A 14,283-nucleotide genomic window follows, 5' to 3' on the forward strand; every position below is an offset into this window, starting at 1 on the left:
TGAACGCCCCCCCCCCCTCCCTCCCTCCAGAAAACGTTTAGATTAATCGATTTTGTTTCGTTCATTATGCACCAAGATGGCGATCGAAGTTGAACGAAACGAGGACATACGAAAAAGGAGGGAAACCCATGGCCTCCGTTTGAATCATCAATCGTTTTCCTTTTACTATATGAACAATTTTAATTCCATATTCACCCTGCAATAGCACATACTACCTTTTTGGATATGATACCCGCATATTTAGTCTATATAGAAAATGCTAAAGAAAAAAGTTTCTTAAGTAACTTTCAAACATTTAGCTCAGAGCTATAAGATTATATGTTAAAGTAATTTTATATTTGCAATTATTTTACTTAGACTTTTTCAATGGAATGAAAAAAATCCCATTTTCAAAAAAAAGCTCTTCATAAATTTGTTGAATTTGAAATAAAAAGCAGATAACGGCTGATACTAAGCTACTTGTTTCTTAAGGCTCTCTTTACATAGATAGATCGATATCGACGGTAGATAAGTCTACTTACTGTCTATACGAACCGATTAGTGCATTTTTAATCTCTATATATACATACTTTATGTATACATAGAAAGTGACACTGAGGTAAAGCAATCGTAACTTTAAAACTATTTTATCATTATATTAGGAAGTTATCATATTATTATATTTCCCTTCTATACATATCGAAATACTAGTTTATTTTCACAACAATACTCTAAAGTTCGTCGATAAAAAAAATAATACAGGTGGATATTTTATTGTGGTATTCATTGGAACAATCTCGATTATCACAAGATTACCGAAATATTTGATCGTTAAATTGTCTTGTTTACATGAGTCTAAGGTCACAGTTCGAATTGAGTAATATTACAAGGGATACTGTATCCAATGTATTGAACATTTTTCGTTATTCTTTTTAATGATAATTAAACAATTATTGTATGGAACACATAATACGTAGTGCGTTAAGACGATCGCGATAAAATAATTGAAAAATTTTCACGGTACCGATACAGCTGTAACGGTCACGCGACCGCCATGAACTATGACAATTGGCTCGTTGACAACGCGGAACAGGTGATTCGGCATAATGAATACCAAATTTTTGCAACGTTCACATAACATAGAAGAATAAAATAATAAAATCCTATATATATATATATACGTATATAAATACGTATGTAAATATTAAAATATAAATTATATAATACCATTACCCTCATTTTAACGCTACGCTATCAAATTAGTTAAAATAACTGGTATGAGATTTTTTTGTTTTTGCAAGTATATTTCATGATGTCTATATTTACTTTTATTGTAATAGAAACACACACCTATTTGGTTTCGTCATTAACTATAAACTAATACATTTAAGCATAATACATTTAAGTACATACATATTAAGAGTTAGTAGTTCTTGTGTTAAAACTAAAATAATTGTCGTAATTAATTTGTAACAACACGATTTCGACAATACTATATTCAATGCAAAAAACATCACCCTATATGAAAAATATTGCACTTATGAACCTATCACACATTTATATTTTTTCGAATCTTTATACATCAGGGTACTTGAAAAATACCGATCACCAATAAACACGACGGTTTTTTCACTTCTGAAAATATCGGCATTGTGACAAGAATAACCGACAAGCAGAGAAAACTAAATACATGCTGGTGAAACGATGTAGAAATTGGGCCACTCTATAAATAAAAAATTTTCGTACAACACATTCAAATCATGCAAGAAGGAACACATTTTTTCGACATTCCAAAGTGACTCTAATGAGAGTATAAAGATATAATAATTTAAAAAGTTGCTCGACGAAAAATTACCCGTTAACCTTTTGATATTCTGTTTTGAGTTTTGATGTTTTAAGTTTGTATCATTATATGTATAGATCCATATAGTATTTAGTAATATTTTTTTAATATTAAAATTTTTAGTTGCATTTGAAATCTAGTGCTATTGGTGAGTATTTCTTGACGCATTTCAAACTTAAACTGATAGAGTATTGATATTGCAATTCCACCATGTTGAACTTATATTATCATTATGTTGAATTAAACTATTTAAACCAAACTAATAGAGAAAATTACTATTTAAATTATTAAATAAAATGAACAAAATATCGTAATTTATAATAAATACATTTTATATGAACTTGAAAATAAATTTTTGTACCAACAGAAACAAAAATTAACAATGTTCTATCATAATTTGACACTGAAATATGAAAATCTGAAGGTTAACAAATAAAGTACAATTAACTCTTAAAACCATGATGAGAAAACAACACTTACGCTTAAACATAAAAGTATGCTTTACATAAAAAGCATTATTCCAGAAACTTAATTTTAATAATAAATATTATGTTCTACTGATTTGCACGATTTGATTTTAAACGGAAATTTACGTAAAGAAGAGACAAACTCACCCTTGAGAAAGTGGAATGTCGTTCAAAAGGATCCCGTTGCGATCTATTTGTAGGCTCGAAGAAAGACTTGCTGTCTTCGTCGAACTGTTGTTTAATCTCTTGCAGAAGTTCGTCGCCGGATTTACCACGTAGTCTGTCGCCGAATTTCGGCCGGTCGCGAAAGTAGAAAGACATAGTTGGGTCTACACGCGCACAACCGTTTCATGCACGATCAGTGAACGTTACACTTGTTGCCTTTTAGCCAACACGCTATACCAAATTTAACTTGAAATAGTTTCCTTTTTTTCACGATGGTCACGAAACGAGTCCTTCGTACAATTCCCCTACGAAGCGTTGCGCGTGACTGAAAGCTCGCGCCGAATCATGGCGAGAATAATCAAAGAGCGCGCATGCTCACACCGGTCTGTGTAATCGTATCTTTTCGGCGCGAAACGTGCGCTTATTGGCCCGTTTTCAATTGTCGGCCAATCACAGCGCGCATATCGTCACCGATTTATCTCGAACTACTCCGATATTCGCGATGCATGTTCTGATGCATACAAGCAGTACGCGTCTTACGATCTAAATTTAATCGTCAGCTATTTAAGTTTTGCATTTTTTTATTTATAACACCAACGCCGAAATGTCCCGTGTAATACTTTCATTTATCGCAACGTAATCGACCGTCACACTAGAAGAAATTACGTGCCGCCTTATATAACAACCGGTGAATAAACGAAAATCGAAAAATAAATGATACGATCTTTTGTTGTTAACCTTTCTCCAAAAAAGTACAATCTATTGTATTATGTTGTACTATGTAAATAAAAATTTTCAATTTATATCTCGGCAACTTATTGCACAAATATTGCATGTCCATTTTTTGTGAAATTTGAGTTTTCATATGCAATAAATAGTTCTTGATTGCTTTTGTATGTATAAAATAAAATAACTTTTATGTATAAAAATCATATTTGTATCTACTTCATAAATTTGTAAAAAATTATATTTTCTTCATTTTTTTTTTTTAGTACATACATATAGAAAGATATATTCAAGAACCACGATTCACCTTTGTCATTTTATGTTCTTCAAAAGGATCAATGCACAATTTGCAACCAATTTTATAATAGCATTGATAAAGATAAATACAATGCAAGAAGTGTTTATTTAACTATAAAGTATCATTGAATTTTTTAAATTGTTTTTCTCGAAAATACTAAAATAAAAATTAATCTCTTGAAATTGTTTTTCTCGAAGACGCTAAAAGCGAACATTTTTTGTGCAGTAAGCCATCGATTTGTTGATCTATTGTACGATTTGATATTATATGAAACATAGAATGTTAAGTTTCGTTTGCACTAAAGGAAATTGTTAATTTTTTTAATTTAAACATTTTATATTATATATTATGATAACATTTTCCACATCTGCATGTATTTTATTTCACGTATTATATGTCGTTATACATATGTAGACACATATATACTTATATTGACATAGTATCATAGATCTTCACGTGGATGTATGACATTATTGTCCAATAGACAATATCATGTAAAATATAATAAACTTATTTAATCTTTATATGATTTACATAAAATTTTATTGCGCGATAAGTGTTATGTTCATGTATAATCAAATATTGTGATCTATAATTCTTTCGATCTCCCTATTGGATATTTATATAACCTCATAAGTACGATCTTTTAAAGGTAAATCTCTAACTGCATTAGTTTTTTTTAACTATCGTATTTAAAAATATATGAAATATTGATTTTATTAATAGGTAACCAAAAAGATAGATATATTATTCTTAACATTTTATATATTGTTTACTTTATGAAGGTAGAATTGCAATAGTTACAGAATGTCTGTGTTCTACCAATGCATTATTTGTCAGCATCCAAATGCTACTGTCATAGATTTACATAATCATCATATCCAACATCACAATCCAATAGAGTTATCGCAAACTATTATTAATCTTCAAGGCTTCAAAGTTTTGAATGATATGAAATGTACAAAAAAAAAATATTTGCAACCTATAAATTTAGGTGATAACAATAACAATGAAAATATATACAATCATGTTTTCATTAAACCTGAACCAAAATATAAGTATAAAAATGAAGCAATTAATTCACCAAAAAAATTTACTCATGATAATTGTTCGATAAACTGTAGTCAGTTTATTGCTTGGGAACGTGAATTGTATCAAAGAAAAGAAATAACTGATGAAGAATTTTTTAATATTACTGAAAGTCTTTGCACTGATCTAAATAAGAAGAAGCATAGGGGAAGGAAGAAAAAAGATAAAACAGGTGTAGAAGAGACAAGTATAAGAAATATGTTACAGCAAATCAATACAATTATAGGAATAGAGAATACAACTGTGAAACAAGTAAAGACTGAGCCTTGTGAAACAGCAACAACTTCATTTTGGAATAATATAGATTCCAGCGTTAATACAACTATTAATGAAGAATTCCTTGTACCAAAGATAACAAATCCAATAGAAAATACTGAAAAAAAACAGTTTACAGCATTGGAAGTAGTTAGCACTAATACAGATACAGATGTTTTGACATATCATTCATCATGTAATAACTTTCCTTGGAATTCTATTATTACTGTGAGTGCTGATGAACAAGAAATGTCTGTTGATGGAAAAAATCTTTACTCTCAGTCAGAGCAAATTGACATTGCAAATTTTCTTTAAACATAATATATGTCTTTTAGTTATATGGAAAATTATAAAGACTGAATGAAGTACAAATAATACAAATAATGTTTTTTTATATTATTATGAAATCTGATTAGTTTATAAGTTTGTTACTTTCCAGATTTATGTTTGTGTGTAATATGAATATAAATAACAAAATTTTGTATTTTCTTTTTATTAACAAAAACAATGTTTTATATAAATGAGCATAAGCAATTTATATAACAATTTTAATATGTTTCTTTATATGTTAAATACATAAGTATTCATTTATTTTATTCTATATCAGCTGCATAAATAAGCACTGTATGAAAGTTTCGTTTTATTTTTATTACTCAAATTCTATGAGAAAAACGCCTATTATAAATGTTTCTATGTAATATATAAATGTACTTATAATAAAATCTTATTTTTATTATAAAATTTATGACATTATCTTATTTTAACTGTGGTGTGATGTAACTCATAAAATTATAAATTTAAAAGTAATGTAAGAACAAAAGGTGCATACCATACTTATGTAGAAGATCTGAGTTTTTATTTTGTGCAACCTATAAGGCACATTATTCATGATTAATAGCAATCCATTGAATTAACGTCTCCTTTTTTGTACATTGTTAATATATCATCCAATGTTGAATCAAAACTAGTGGAGTATGTGGTCAACCATCGCTCTTTCTCTTCGATATATGCAGTGATGTCCATATCAAAAATTGTTTGAAGAAAAACTTGCCTAGTCACACAAGGAATATATTGAAATGTTTTCTCCTCTGATTTTTGCGTTTTACTATCGGCTTCTATTGAATGTTTGTATATAGAAGCAAGTAGATTTGCATCATTAACATCTAGAATTTCTTCTATCACATTATTAGAATTACTGAGCATCTCACAATTGGAACTTGCAACATTATCCGGTGGTTCGTACTTAACATAAGAGGTATCTAAAGTGGCACTATCTTTGGGTAGAGGCAATGCTGGCAAAGGTTCATTAAGTTTATACTTCAAAAGGAATGCTTTTAATTTGTTTATTATAGCTGCTGATGTTTTGCATACTTCAAGATCACTGTCTTCTAGAGTAACCAAAAGGACCTAAAATGCAATGCAAGATATGACTTATTGGTTAAGAATTATGTAATGTAGATCTACTTACTCTCAAACAATTTTGTTTCGCTAATTCATCTAGTGCTTTATTGAGCCTCCGCTTTATCTCAGTTTCATTTAAAGATACGATTTTCCTGTGTTCTTTTGAAAACGTTACTTTTGGAAAATGACCATCGAGTACACCTTGATCGGACAAATGCGATGTTATAACGTGATTCCAGTATTCGAGAGCACTTATCTTTACTTCCCAATGAAGATCAAGCACAGCAGTTTTTGCCATTGTCAATGTCATTGAATCAATAATATTTTTCCTAAAAAATAATTACTCTATCAATGATATTGAAATGACTGACAGCAGTGCTGCACAACATTACTCACGACCATTTACGATGTACATATAATTCCTTCAGTAGAATTACTGCTTCCTTTCTGACTATAGCCTCGCTTTCATTGTTGAGTAACATTATTGCAGTATTCTGAAGTAAAAGAATATAGTTTTATTATCAAATATTAATCGAAAATCATATACCTTTTAATGACACATACAGGTAAATCAAATTGCGATAATTTTTCTTTCCATAATTTATTTATACGAACAGTAGTTGAAAGAAAAACTAAAGCAGATGCTCGAACATAGCTTTCACTGTCTGTCTTGCTAATTTCAACTGCTAGCTGTAGAAACTCATTTGCCAATAAATATTCTTGAAACGCCGGATATTCTACAAATATTTACGCATATTACATATGAAAATAACATTATTCATAAATGATTACTTACTGTCTTCTGAAATTATAGCTATAGTATTTAAAACTTCCAGTACACTATCCCTTACTTCCCAGTTGACATCATGTAATCTTTTAAACAATGTTGGCCCAATTTCGTTCATGTGACTATCTGTTTCAATTAACAGTACTAAATCAGGCGGCATAAAATTCTGAATTGCTAACTTACATACTTTTAAAGCTTTCACGCAAATCTGAAAACAATATTCAAGCATATTTATAATGCACGAATTATAAACCATCTTATGATGAATATATCTAAACTTACTATAGGCAATGTTCCAGGGTGATTTAAAATTTCTTGAGCCAATGACAACAAGCATATAGTTTCTACACATTCTTGCCATTTTAGTTTAAACTTTTCTGTCATGACTGCTAAACCATTTAAAAGTGATGATAATAATGTAGGATGATCAACTATGGGATCCCCTTCTAAGGGAAACTTATATACTTGTTTCCTTGGTCCATTTTCCAAATGTGTTGCATTAGTCATACTATCTAAAGTTTCACTGCATGCATCTGGCACACAATTTTTTAGGACATGACACATTGCTTGAAAGACAATAACTGCAATATCCTGATATGAGAATACATATATATATATATATATATATATATATACATATATATATATATATACACATATATATAGAATTATTAGATATAACTATAAACAACATATTGGTAATAATTTATAACATCATTATCAAAAATTTTCATTGCACATACCCTATCCATGATGTCCATTATTTCTAAAAGCATGTCAATATCAACTTTGGCAATCTGTGCTACAGGTACATCATTTTTAAGTACAGCATCCCTTACATTGTATCCCAATCTTTGTACAGCTGTACATGTTACATCAAACAGTTTGGTAAGAAACATATCAAAAATATCAGAATCTTTATATGTATGTTTAATACATAAAGCCAAAGGCATAATCTATTTATAGAAAAAATATTTGAATTATTTACCATTATGAAAGTATAAAAAGCAAAGTACTCACCATTATAGATATAGCTTGATGTTCAAACTTATGTTCCTGACTGAAAGAAAATTCATGCAATGATTGTAACTTTTTCCAAAATATCATTAAAAATTTGTTTGTCTTTACTAATTCTACCACATATGCTTTAGAGAGAAGCATTATAGATATATAATTCAATTCAGTGTAGAACTTCAGTGTTGTTTCTGTTTCTGTTTTTTTACCTCCTTTAATGAATTGTTTAATTGGAATGAACAAACATAGAACGAATAGCTTATGAATATGTGATAAAAGTTTTGTACTAATACATGCTTCAAACAGTGCTTTTACTCTCATTTCTAAATCAAGGAGTTCTTGGCATAATTCAGGTATTGTATTATCCATATCTGCAAACAGTGTATTCTCAATGATACTGGTTAACAGATCTAGCGTGGTACACAATAGCTTATTTTCTTCCAAATAATTATCTTGCAGCACTTGACATGTTTGAGTATCAAAATTATTCGTTATCAATGGTGCTGCCATTGCTAAAATAACTTCTTTACAAAAATTAACATTTTGTTGTTCATGTGAGAGCAAAAGCCACAAAAATTTATGGCTTTCACGAGTAACATATAGCGTGTGATTCCAATGTGCATATTTTACAACATCCTTCCAAGCATCTATAAAATACAAATTTTATCATCTTATAACTCTATATACACATTAAAAAACACATATTACTTACCAGAATCTATAATCCATTGTCTACCACTTCTATGTTTGATTAAATTAGATAACATTGTAATATAAGCCATTTTAATAGATACTGGTAAATCATCTTTACGTAGGTTAAATATGTCACATAATCTGTTGTACACGTCTTTAAACTGCCAATAATGAAACCTTAATTCATTATGTGAAACTAATCCTATAAGTTTTAAAGTAAATATAGTTATAGGTTGGGAAGGAAGGCACTCAGAACTCCAAGTGTGCAGTGCTTTTAATACCCATTTTTGAAACAATTCATAATTCTCATAACTATTTGTGTCACCTGGAATTAAATGATAAAATACATGATAAAATACATGATAAATTATATATGAATACAATGAATAAAAATGGAATAAACATAACAAAGATTAAAAAATGAATTCTTTATAATAATTTTACTATGCATTATGATATAATTTATAAAATAGTTTTCTTACACTCTTTAATATCTTCGGAAATATGTGATAATAGAAGATCAAGATAGGTAGTAGACACAATGTTATAATTAGGCAACAGAAATAGCTGCAAAACTTCGGCTAATCTTTTATTACTATTTAACGATGACATTATGTTTTGATATGAAATTTTTGTATATTTGTGCGACATAAAATGTTTCTTTTTAGTTTCTTTACTTTCTGTTCATGCTTTTTTGTCCACTGATAATTTCAAAATACGCACATAATATTATCATCCATTGCTTTGAACAGCAAACTACTATTTCTATCACTCACATATTTTCTGCGTTTTATAACTCAAAAATCAGGTATGTAAATAAAAACTTGATTCCTTAATTAAACGATTTACAGATAACTGAACACTTGTATGGCCCGAAATAAAGAACTATTTCCAACAAACTTATAGGGCAATCATTTAGTGGTCTTGTTTATTTTTAGCGGGCTTTTCAAATTATCAGTAATTGTATCTCTGATTTATCGTAGAATAATAATATATCTTTTTTTTCAAACAAACAAAACTATAAACAAATTTTAATCATTATAGGAGTATATTTTATTTCCTAGGATTATAAAAGTGTATAATTAGAATATATTTCTTTTTCCTTTAATATTTTATTCTACACGTTTCACTCGAAAAATAAAACTTAGAGTGGCTTGTAAAAATACGTACATAGGTATTCGTATACTTTTTATGAACACATTACGTGTGTTATACTTGGTTAAACGAAATATTTTTAAATTTCATTCGCGCCATAACGACATTCAATTATCATAATTATATTGGTAAAATATTAAACAATTGTAAAAGTGTTTAGAAGTTGCAAAATATTTACCCTAAATTTATAATCTTATATTATATATGATATAATATATTATATTATATATAATCTCATAATAATATAATCTTATATTTAATAAAAAATTAATATACAGTATGAATAGTCATCTGAAGCATATAATAAGTATTAAAAATAATCCCACTGAATACTGAAACTTGTTAATATTGTGAATGATTACCTGTTTAAATATTTGTATGATTTCTGCAAAATATATAATATATAAATGCACCTGTATGCATATGTATACATATATATGTATGTGTATGTATACAAAATATATATATTGCGTCAAATATCTTGCCACTTCTAAATATTTTCAGAATTATTTATTATTCTTCAGTCTAATTATGTCCTATACTAAGAACCTATACTTACAACCTATAACTAAGAATGAAATATTTACAAATGTATTATTGCGCGCTTAACATGCAAAATATAGAAAATTATTGGAATTGAGAACCCTTAATGCTGAGATTGATATGTTCAGATTATTCCTTCAGTAACGTGAACGTGAGAACAGTTAACAGTGCTACCTTCACATTTCTCTGGTGATGTCTACTTATCGTGCCTTTATCATTTCTGTGCAATGAACTCGAATTTGTTACTTTATTTTTTATAAATTATAATAGTGGTTTATTATAATTTATAATAGTGGTAATACCATGTTAAAAATTCAAAATATTATTCACTAATTCTATTCTAGCGATAAATGCACTTAATCTTACACTTTATACATACATATAACTGTGGCTTAAAAATTTTGGAAATTATCATTTTTATCGTATTTACTATTATATATTTAGGAATCTATATCATAAAAGTTATCTATATCTTAATTATTTGGGTAACAACTATATTTCAATATTATAATAATCTCTTATTTGTTGAAAGATGTAATCTGACGTTTATGAGCTTTTCGTTATTTATTTTCGGAAAATCTCAATATTTTCAATTTTTACTTATTTGGAATAAATGATATGATTTTAATTTATCCTTAAATTATTGTACGATGTGAGCTGTGCTGTAGTAATAAAAATATTTGCTCGTCTTCCGTTTGACATTTGTAAATTTTTATCTTCGTGCAATGAATCGTGAATCATTTATTTCCTATTAGTACACGTACCTTAAATTTTCAAGTAATCATTGTATAATAGAATTTAAAAGAATTTGATTTTATAATATTATTTATGAATATAAAGATATGAAATTTCTACAATTGTCAATCAATATCAATATATAAATATATATCTTTTTTAAAATATGAAAGTTATCTTTAATTATATTGTTACATTAAAATAAATCCTTTTTTGATGCTCTAATTAAAAGTATTAAGTTTGTAGGAAACATATTTCGTGATTATATTCATGAAAGCATTTAATCATTACTGAGAATAAGCATTTACATTCTTTTGTTGTTTGAAAGCATACTATCACATTATCTCATTTTTATTGAGTTAATAATCACAGATATAAATTTAACGTTGTATACACTATCATTATTTAAAATATCTTTGAATTATCACTATAATTTTAATGTATAACTGTTTCTTATAAATATATCTTGTAAATAAATTCTTATAAATTTATAAATTTTGTTTCTAGAGATTGTAGAACTATTTAAAAATGGCATGGACACGCTATCAATGTATTTTAGCAGCACTAATGGTTGTTACTGGGTCTTTCAATACTTTATCTGTAAAGTATGTAAATAAATTAACTGTCAAACTATTAAATTATGAGTAATTAAATTTATATTTTTAGATATGCAGATCAACAAGTTGTACCAGATGAAAATGGTCAACCTAGGCATTTTAATCATCCTTTTATGCAATCATCTTTCATGTTTATTGGAGAGATGATGTGTCTTTTAGTATTTAAAGTCCTTTATCATTATTATAGTCGCAGAGGAGTAAGCATCTTTCATTGCATATACATATATTTATTAAATAGAAAATATCTAAAATTGAATTTATCATATTAAAGGATAATTCTGTGGACAGCAATCCGTTAACTAAAGGCTCACATGTATTTAATCCTTTTATTCTACTGATTCCTGCCTTATGTGATACATGTGCTACTTCTATTATGTATGTCGGCTTGAATATGACATATGCTAGTAGTTTTCAAATGTTTCGTGGTGCTGTTATAATATTCACTGCTGTGCTCTCAATGGGTTTTCTTAATAAAAAACTGGTTAGTAGGGAATGGTTAGGTATAGTAATGGTTATAATTGGTTTAGTTCTCGTTGGGCTTAGTGACATAACTATGGAAAAATCAGATGTCAGCACAAATTCTATTTTAACTGGAGATTTACTTATCATATGTGCACAGGTAAAACTTCATTTTATATGTTTTATATATTTTGTATAATTGTATATTTTATATTTTAATGTACATATTTTTATAATAAAATTGCTTTAATTTGCGTAACAATTATTGTCATAGGTAATAATTGCTGTTCAAATGGTCATAGAAGAAAAGTTCATAGCAGGGCAAAATATACCAGCGTTGCAAGCAGTTGGCTGGGAAGGTTTATGAAGTTTCTGAAATACAAGTTTCTGAAATATCTAGTACATAAAAATATATTCTAACAAACATATATTTTATTTAGGTATATTTGGATTCATTACTATATGCATTATAATGATTCCCCTTAACTTTATACATGTCCCACCTCCTTTTGCTGACAATTCGCAAGGAACCCTTGAAGCTACTAAAGATGCATTTATCCAGATTGGAAATAGTGGTTATTTACTGATGGCTATAGTTGGTTAGTATATATAGACATATTTACTCTTATTTATTAAAATTTATTTTTTAAATGATCTTCGTACAGGTATATCATTCAGCATAGCTTTCTTTAACTTTGCTGGTATTAGTATTACCAAAGAAATTGGTGCTACAACAAGGATGATATTAGATAGTGTTCGAACAATTATCATATGGGCTTTCTCTTTAGCATTTAGATGGCAAGCCTTCCATTATTTACAGGTAAATTTCATAATTGATTTTTTCTGTTCATAATGAAATTGTATCATCTAAAATTAAAATCAAGTCACATATGAACATGTACGTATTTAATTTTTAGCTCATTGGATTCATTGTACTACTCATTGGAATGTGTTGTTATAACAACGTTATTATTCCTCAACTATTAAGAAAATGTAGATATCGTTTAGGCCGTCATAAACCACCACCAACTGATCGTGAGCGAATTATTAATACAGCAGCAGATGATATTCCAGAAACGCAATAAAGATATATTTCCCTTTAAGTGTACTTTAATGTTCACTATTTTGTGATGTTGAGAACTATTATATAGTTTCTCTAATGGTAAAGTCTGCAATCACAATAATATGTAAAATGCTTTCAATTTGTTTCATTTGCAAAATTCATTAAATTTATCAAAATCAGTACTTTTGCAAAGTTAATTAATTAGCACAATTCTTGTAAAATGTATATTATAGTTAGAAAATCTCGAATTTTTTATTTATCTTTTAAGTTGAATGTGAAAAATAAGTATTGTCCCAATTTTTATACAAATTTTCTGAAAAATTGCATTAATTAAAACAAAATTCTCATTGTACAGCAAAATCTTTTAGCAGAATCTCAAAGTTCTACTTATAGGTATGGTATTTTGAATGAAATGACGGTATTTTATACATATACGTAAATATATTTTACTACTGTAAAAAAATGTGTTAAAAGATGTATTATTGCAAGGAAATATTAAGTTGTTTCTTCATGGTATATTTCTGCTCTCCTTATTTCGTAGTATTCATATATAGTTGAACTGAAATTTCCACCTTTGAAGTCTAATTGAATAAGTTTTGTTACTCTACCTGCTTTGCTTTTTTATAAGTTTCATACTTATTAATAAACATACGCGTGTAGAACATTTATTTTCTATATTCTATGTATAGTTAAGATATTAAATTTTGTAAGATATTAAAAGAGAAGGATAGTACTTAAAGACACATGTATTTATTATTTCCTACATACTTTATATATACGTGATAAACTAATTTGTGCAAAAAATTGTTAACATAGCATATACACATATGTAACATGCGCATACAGCACGTGTTTATATATGCATACATATATACATATGTATGTAATAATGATATACAAGTACGCATGATTAAGCACGCACGTATACCTAATAACATTCTCTAAATAAAATAATATTGACATTTTTATAAACCAGAAAAGATTATGTGAATTA

The 14,283-nt window shown here is 27.9% G+C and overlaps 4 protein-coding genes across 7 annotated transcripts in view; 2 read left to right on the forward strand and 2 right to left on the reverse strand.

Moving 5' to 3' along the window:
* The window catches only part of LOC100744278 (BAG domain-containing protein Samui), a 26,759-nt gene extending 23,986 nt beyond the window's left edge, over window positions 1-2,773 (reverse strand). Inside the window, exon 1 of the mRNA XM_003485124.4 lies at window positions 2,437-2,773. Within this exon, the coding sequence (XP_003485172.1) occupies window positions 2,437-2,610 (174 nt within the window). The 5' untranslated portion in view covers window positions 2,611-2,773. The remainder of the gene's footprint in view (window positions 1-2,436) is intronic.
* Window positions 2,774-3,829: 1,056 nt separating this feature from the next.
* On the forward strand, window positions 3,830-5,281 carry LOC105681077. Its single transcript, XM_012388479.3, has 2 exons — window positions 3,830-4,130; window positions 4,205-5,281. Exon 2 carries the CDS (start codon window positions 4,286-4,288, stop codon window positions 5,135-5,137), a length of 852 nt encoding a protein of 283 aa, XP_012243902.1. The 5' UTR covers window positions 3,830-4,130; window positions 4,205-4,285; the 3' UTR covers window positions 5,138-5,281.
* A 170-nt stretch (window positions 5,282-5,451) lies between these two features.
* Window positions 5,452-9,628, reverse strand: LOC100745236. The gene is made up of 10 exons (XM_012388410.3): window positions 9,200-9,628; window positions 8,737-9,042; window positions 8,031-8,671; window positions 7,754-7,966; window positions 7,293-7,601; window positions 7,020-7,218; window positions 6,788-6,960; window positions 6,620-6,717; window positions 6,291-6,552; window positions 5,452-6,229 (listed from the first exon to the last, which is right to left on the reverse strand). Exons 1-10 carry the CDS (start codon window positions 9,366-9,368, stop codon window positions 5,714-5,716), a joined length of 2,886 nt encoding a protein of 961 aa, XP_012243833.1. The 5' UTR covers window positions 9,369-9,628; the 3' UTR covers window positions 5,452-5,713.
* Window positions 9,629-10,435: 807 nt separating this feature from the next.
* LOC100745356 (solute carrier family 35 member F6) lies at window positions 10,436-13,469 on the forward strand. Of its 4 annotated transcripts, none has more exons than XM_012388445.3 (8): window positions 10,436-10,566; window positions 11,658-11,755; window positions 11,817-11,964; window positions 12,039-12,386; window positions 12,501-12,585; window positions 12,667-12,825; window positions 12,892-13,046; window positions 13,144-13,311. In XM_012388445.3, the coding sequence occupies exons 2-8, from the start codon at window positions 11,679-11,681 to the stop codon at window positions 13,309-13,311; spliced, it is 1,140 nt and encodes a 379-aa protein (XP_012243868.1). In that variant the 5' UTR covers window positions 10,436-10,566; window positions 11,658-11,678. The 4 variants fall into 4 exon arrangements, with proteins under 4 accessions (XP_012243868.1, XP_003485181.1, XP_024225444.1 ...); XM_003485133.3 differs by having other exon boundaries at window positions 10,557-10,710; XM_024369676.1 differs by lacking the exon at window positions 10,436-10,566 and adding an exon at window positions 11,174-11,192.
* Window positions 13,470-14,283: the final 814 nt, after the last annotated feature.

The sequence above is a fragment of the Bombus impatiens genome, unplaced genomic scaffold (genome assembly GCF_000188095.3).
Source record: "Bombus impatiens unplaced genomic scaffold, BIMP_2.2 scf_0036, whole genome shotgun sequence".
Classification (NCBI taxonomy): domain Eukaryota; kingdom Metazoa; phylum Arthropoda; class Insecta; order Hymenoptera; family Apidae; genus Bombus; species Bombus impatiens.

Excerpts from the sequence above, each read along its gene's own strand:
- LOC100745236 (XM_012388410.3), bottom strand. The coding sequence starts at position 9,368 with ATGTCGCACAAATATACAAAAATTTCATATCAAAACATAATGTCATCG. Across the intron at positions 8,672-8,736 it reads ACAATGGATTATAGATTCTG|ATGCTTGGAAGGATGTTGTA; the intron begins GTAAGTAATATG and ends TGTATTTTATAG. Across the intron at positions 6,553-6,619 it reads TATGTACATCGTAAATGGTC|GAAAAATATTATTGATTCAA; the intron begins GTGAGTAATGTT and ends ATTATTTTTTAG.
- LOC105681077 (XM_012388479.3), top strand. The coding sequence starts at position 4,286 with ATGTCTGTGTTCTACCAATGCATTATTTGTCAGCATCCAAATGCTACT.
- LOC100745356 (XM_012388445.3), top strand. The coding sequence starts at position 11,679 with ATGGCATGGACACGCTATCAATGTATTTTAGCAGCACTAATGGTTGTT. Across the intron at positions 11,756-11,816 it reads TTCAATACTTTATCTGTAAA|ATATGCAGATCAACAAGTTG; the intron begins GTATGTAAATAA and ends TTATATTTTTAG. Across the intron at positions 11,965-12,038 it reads ATTATTATAGTCGCAGAGGA|GATAATTCTGTGGACAGCAA; the intron begins GTAAGCATCTTT and ends ATCATATTAAAG.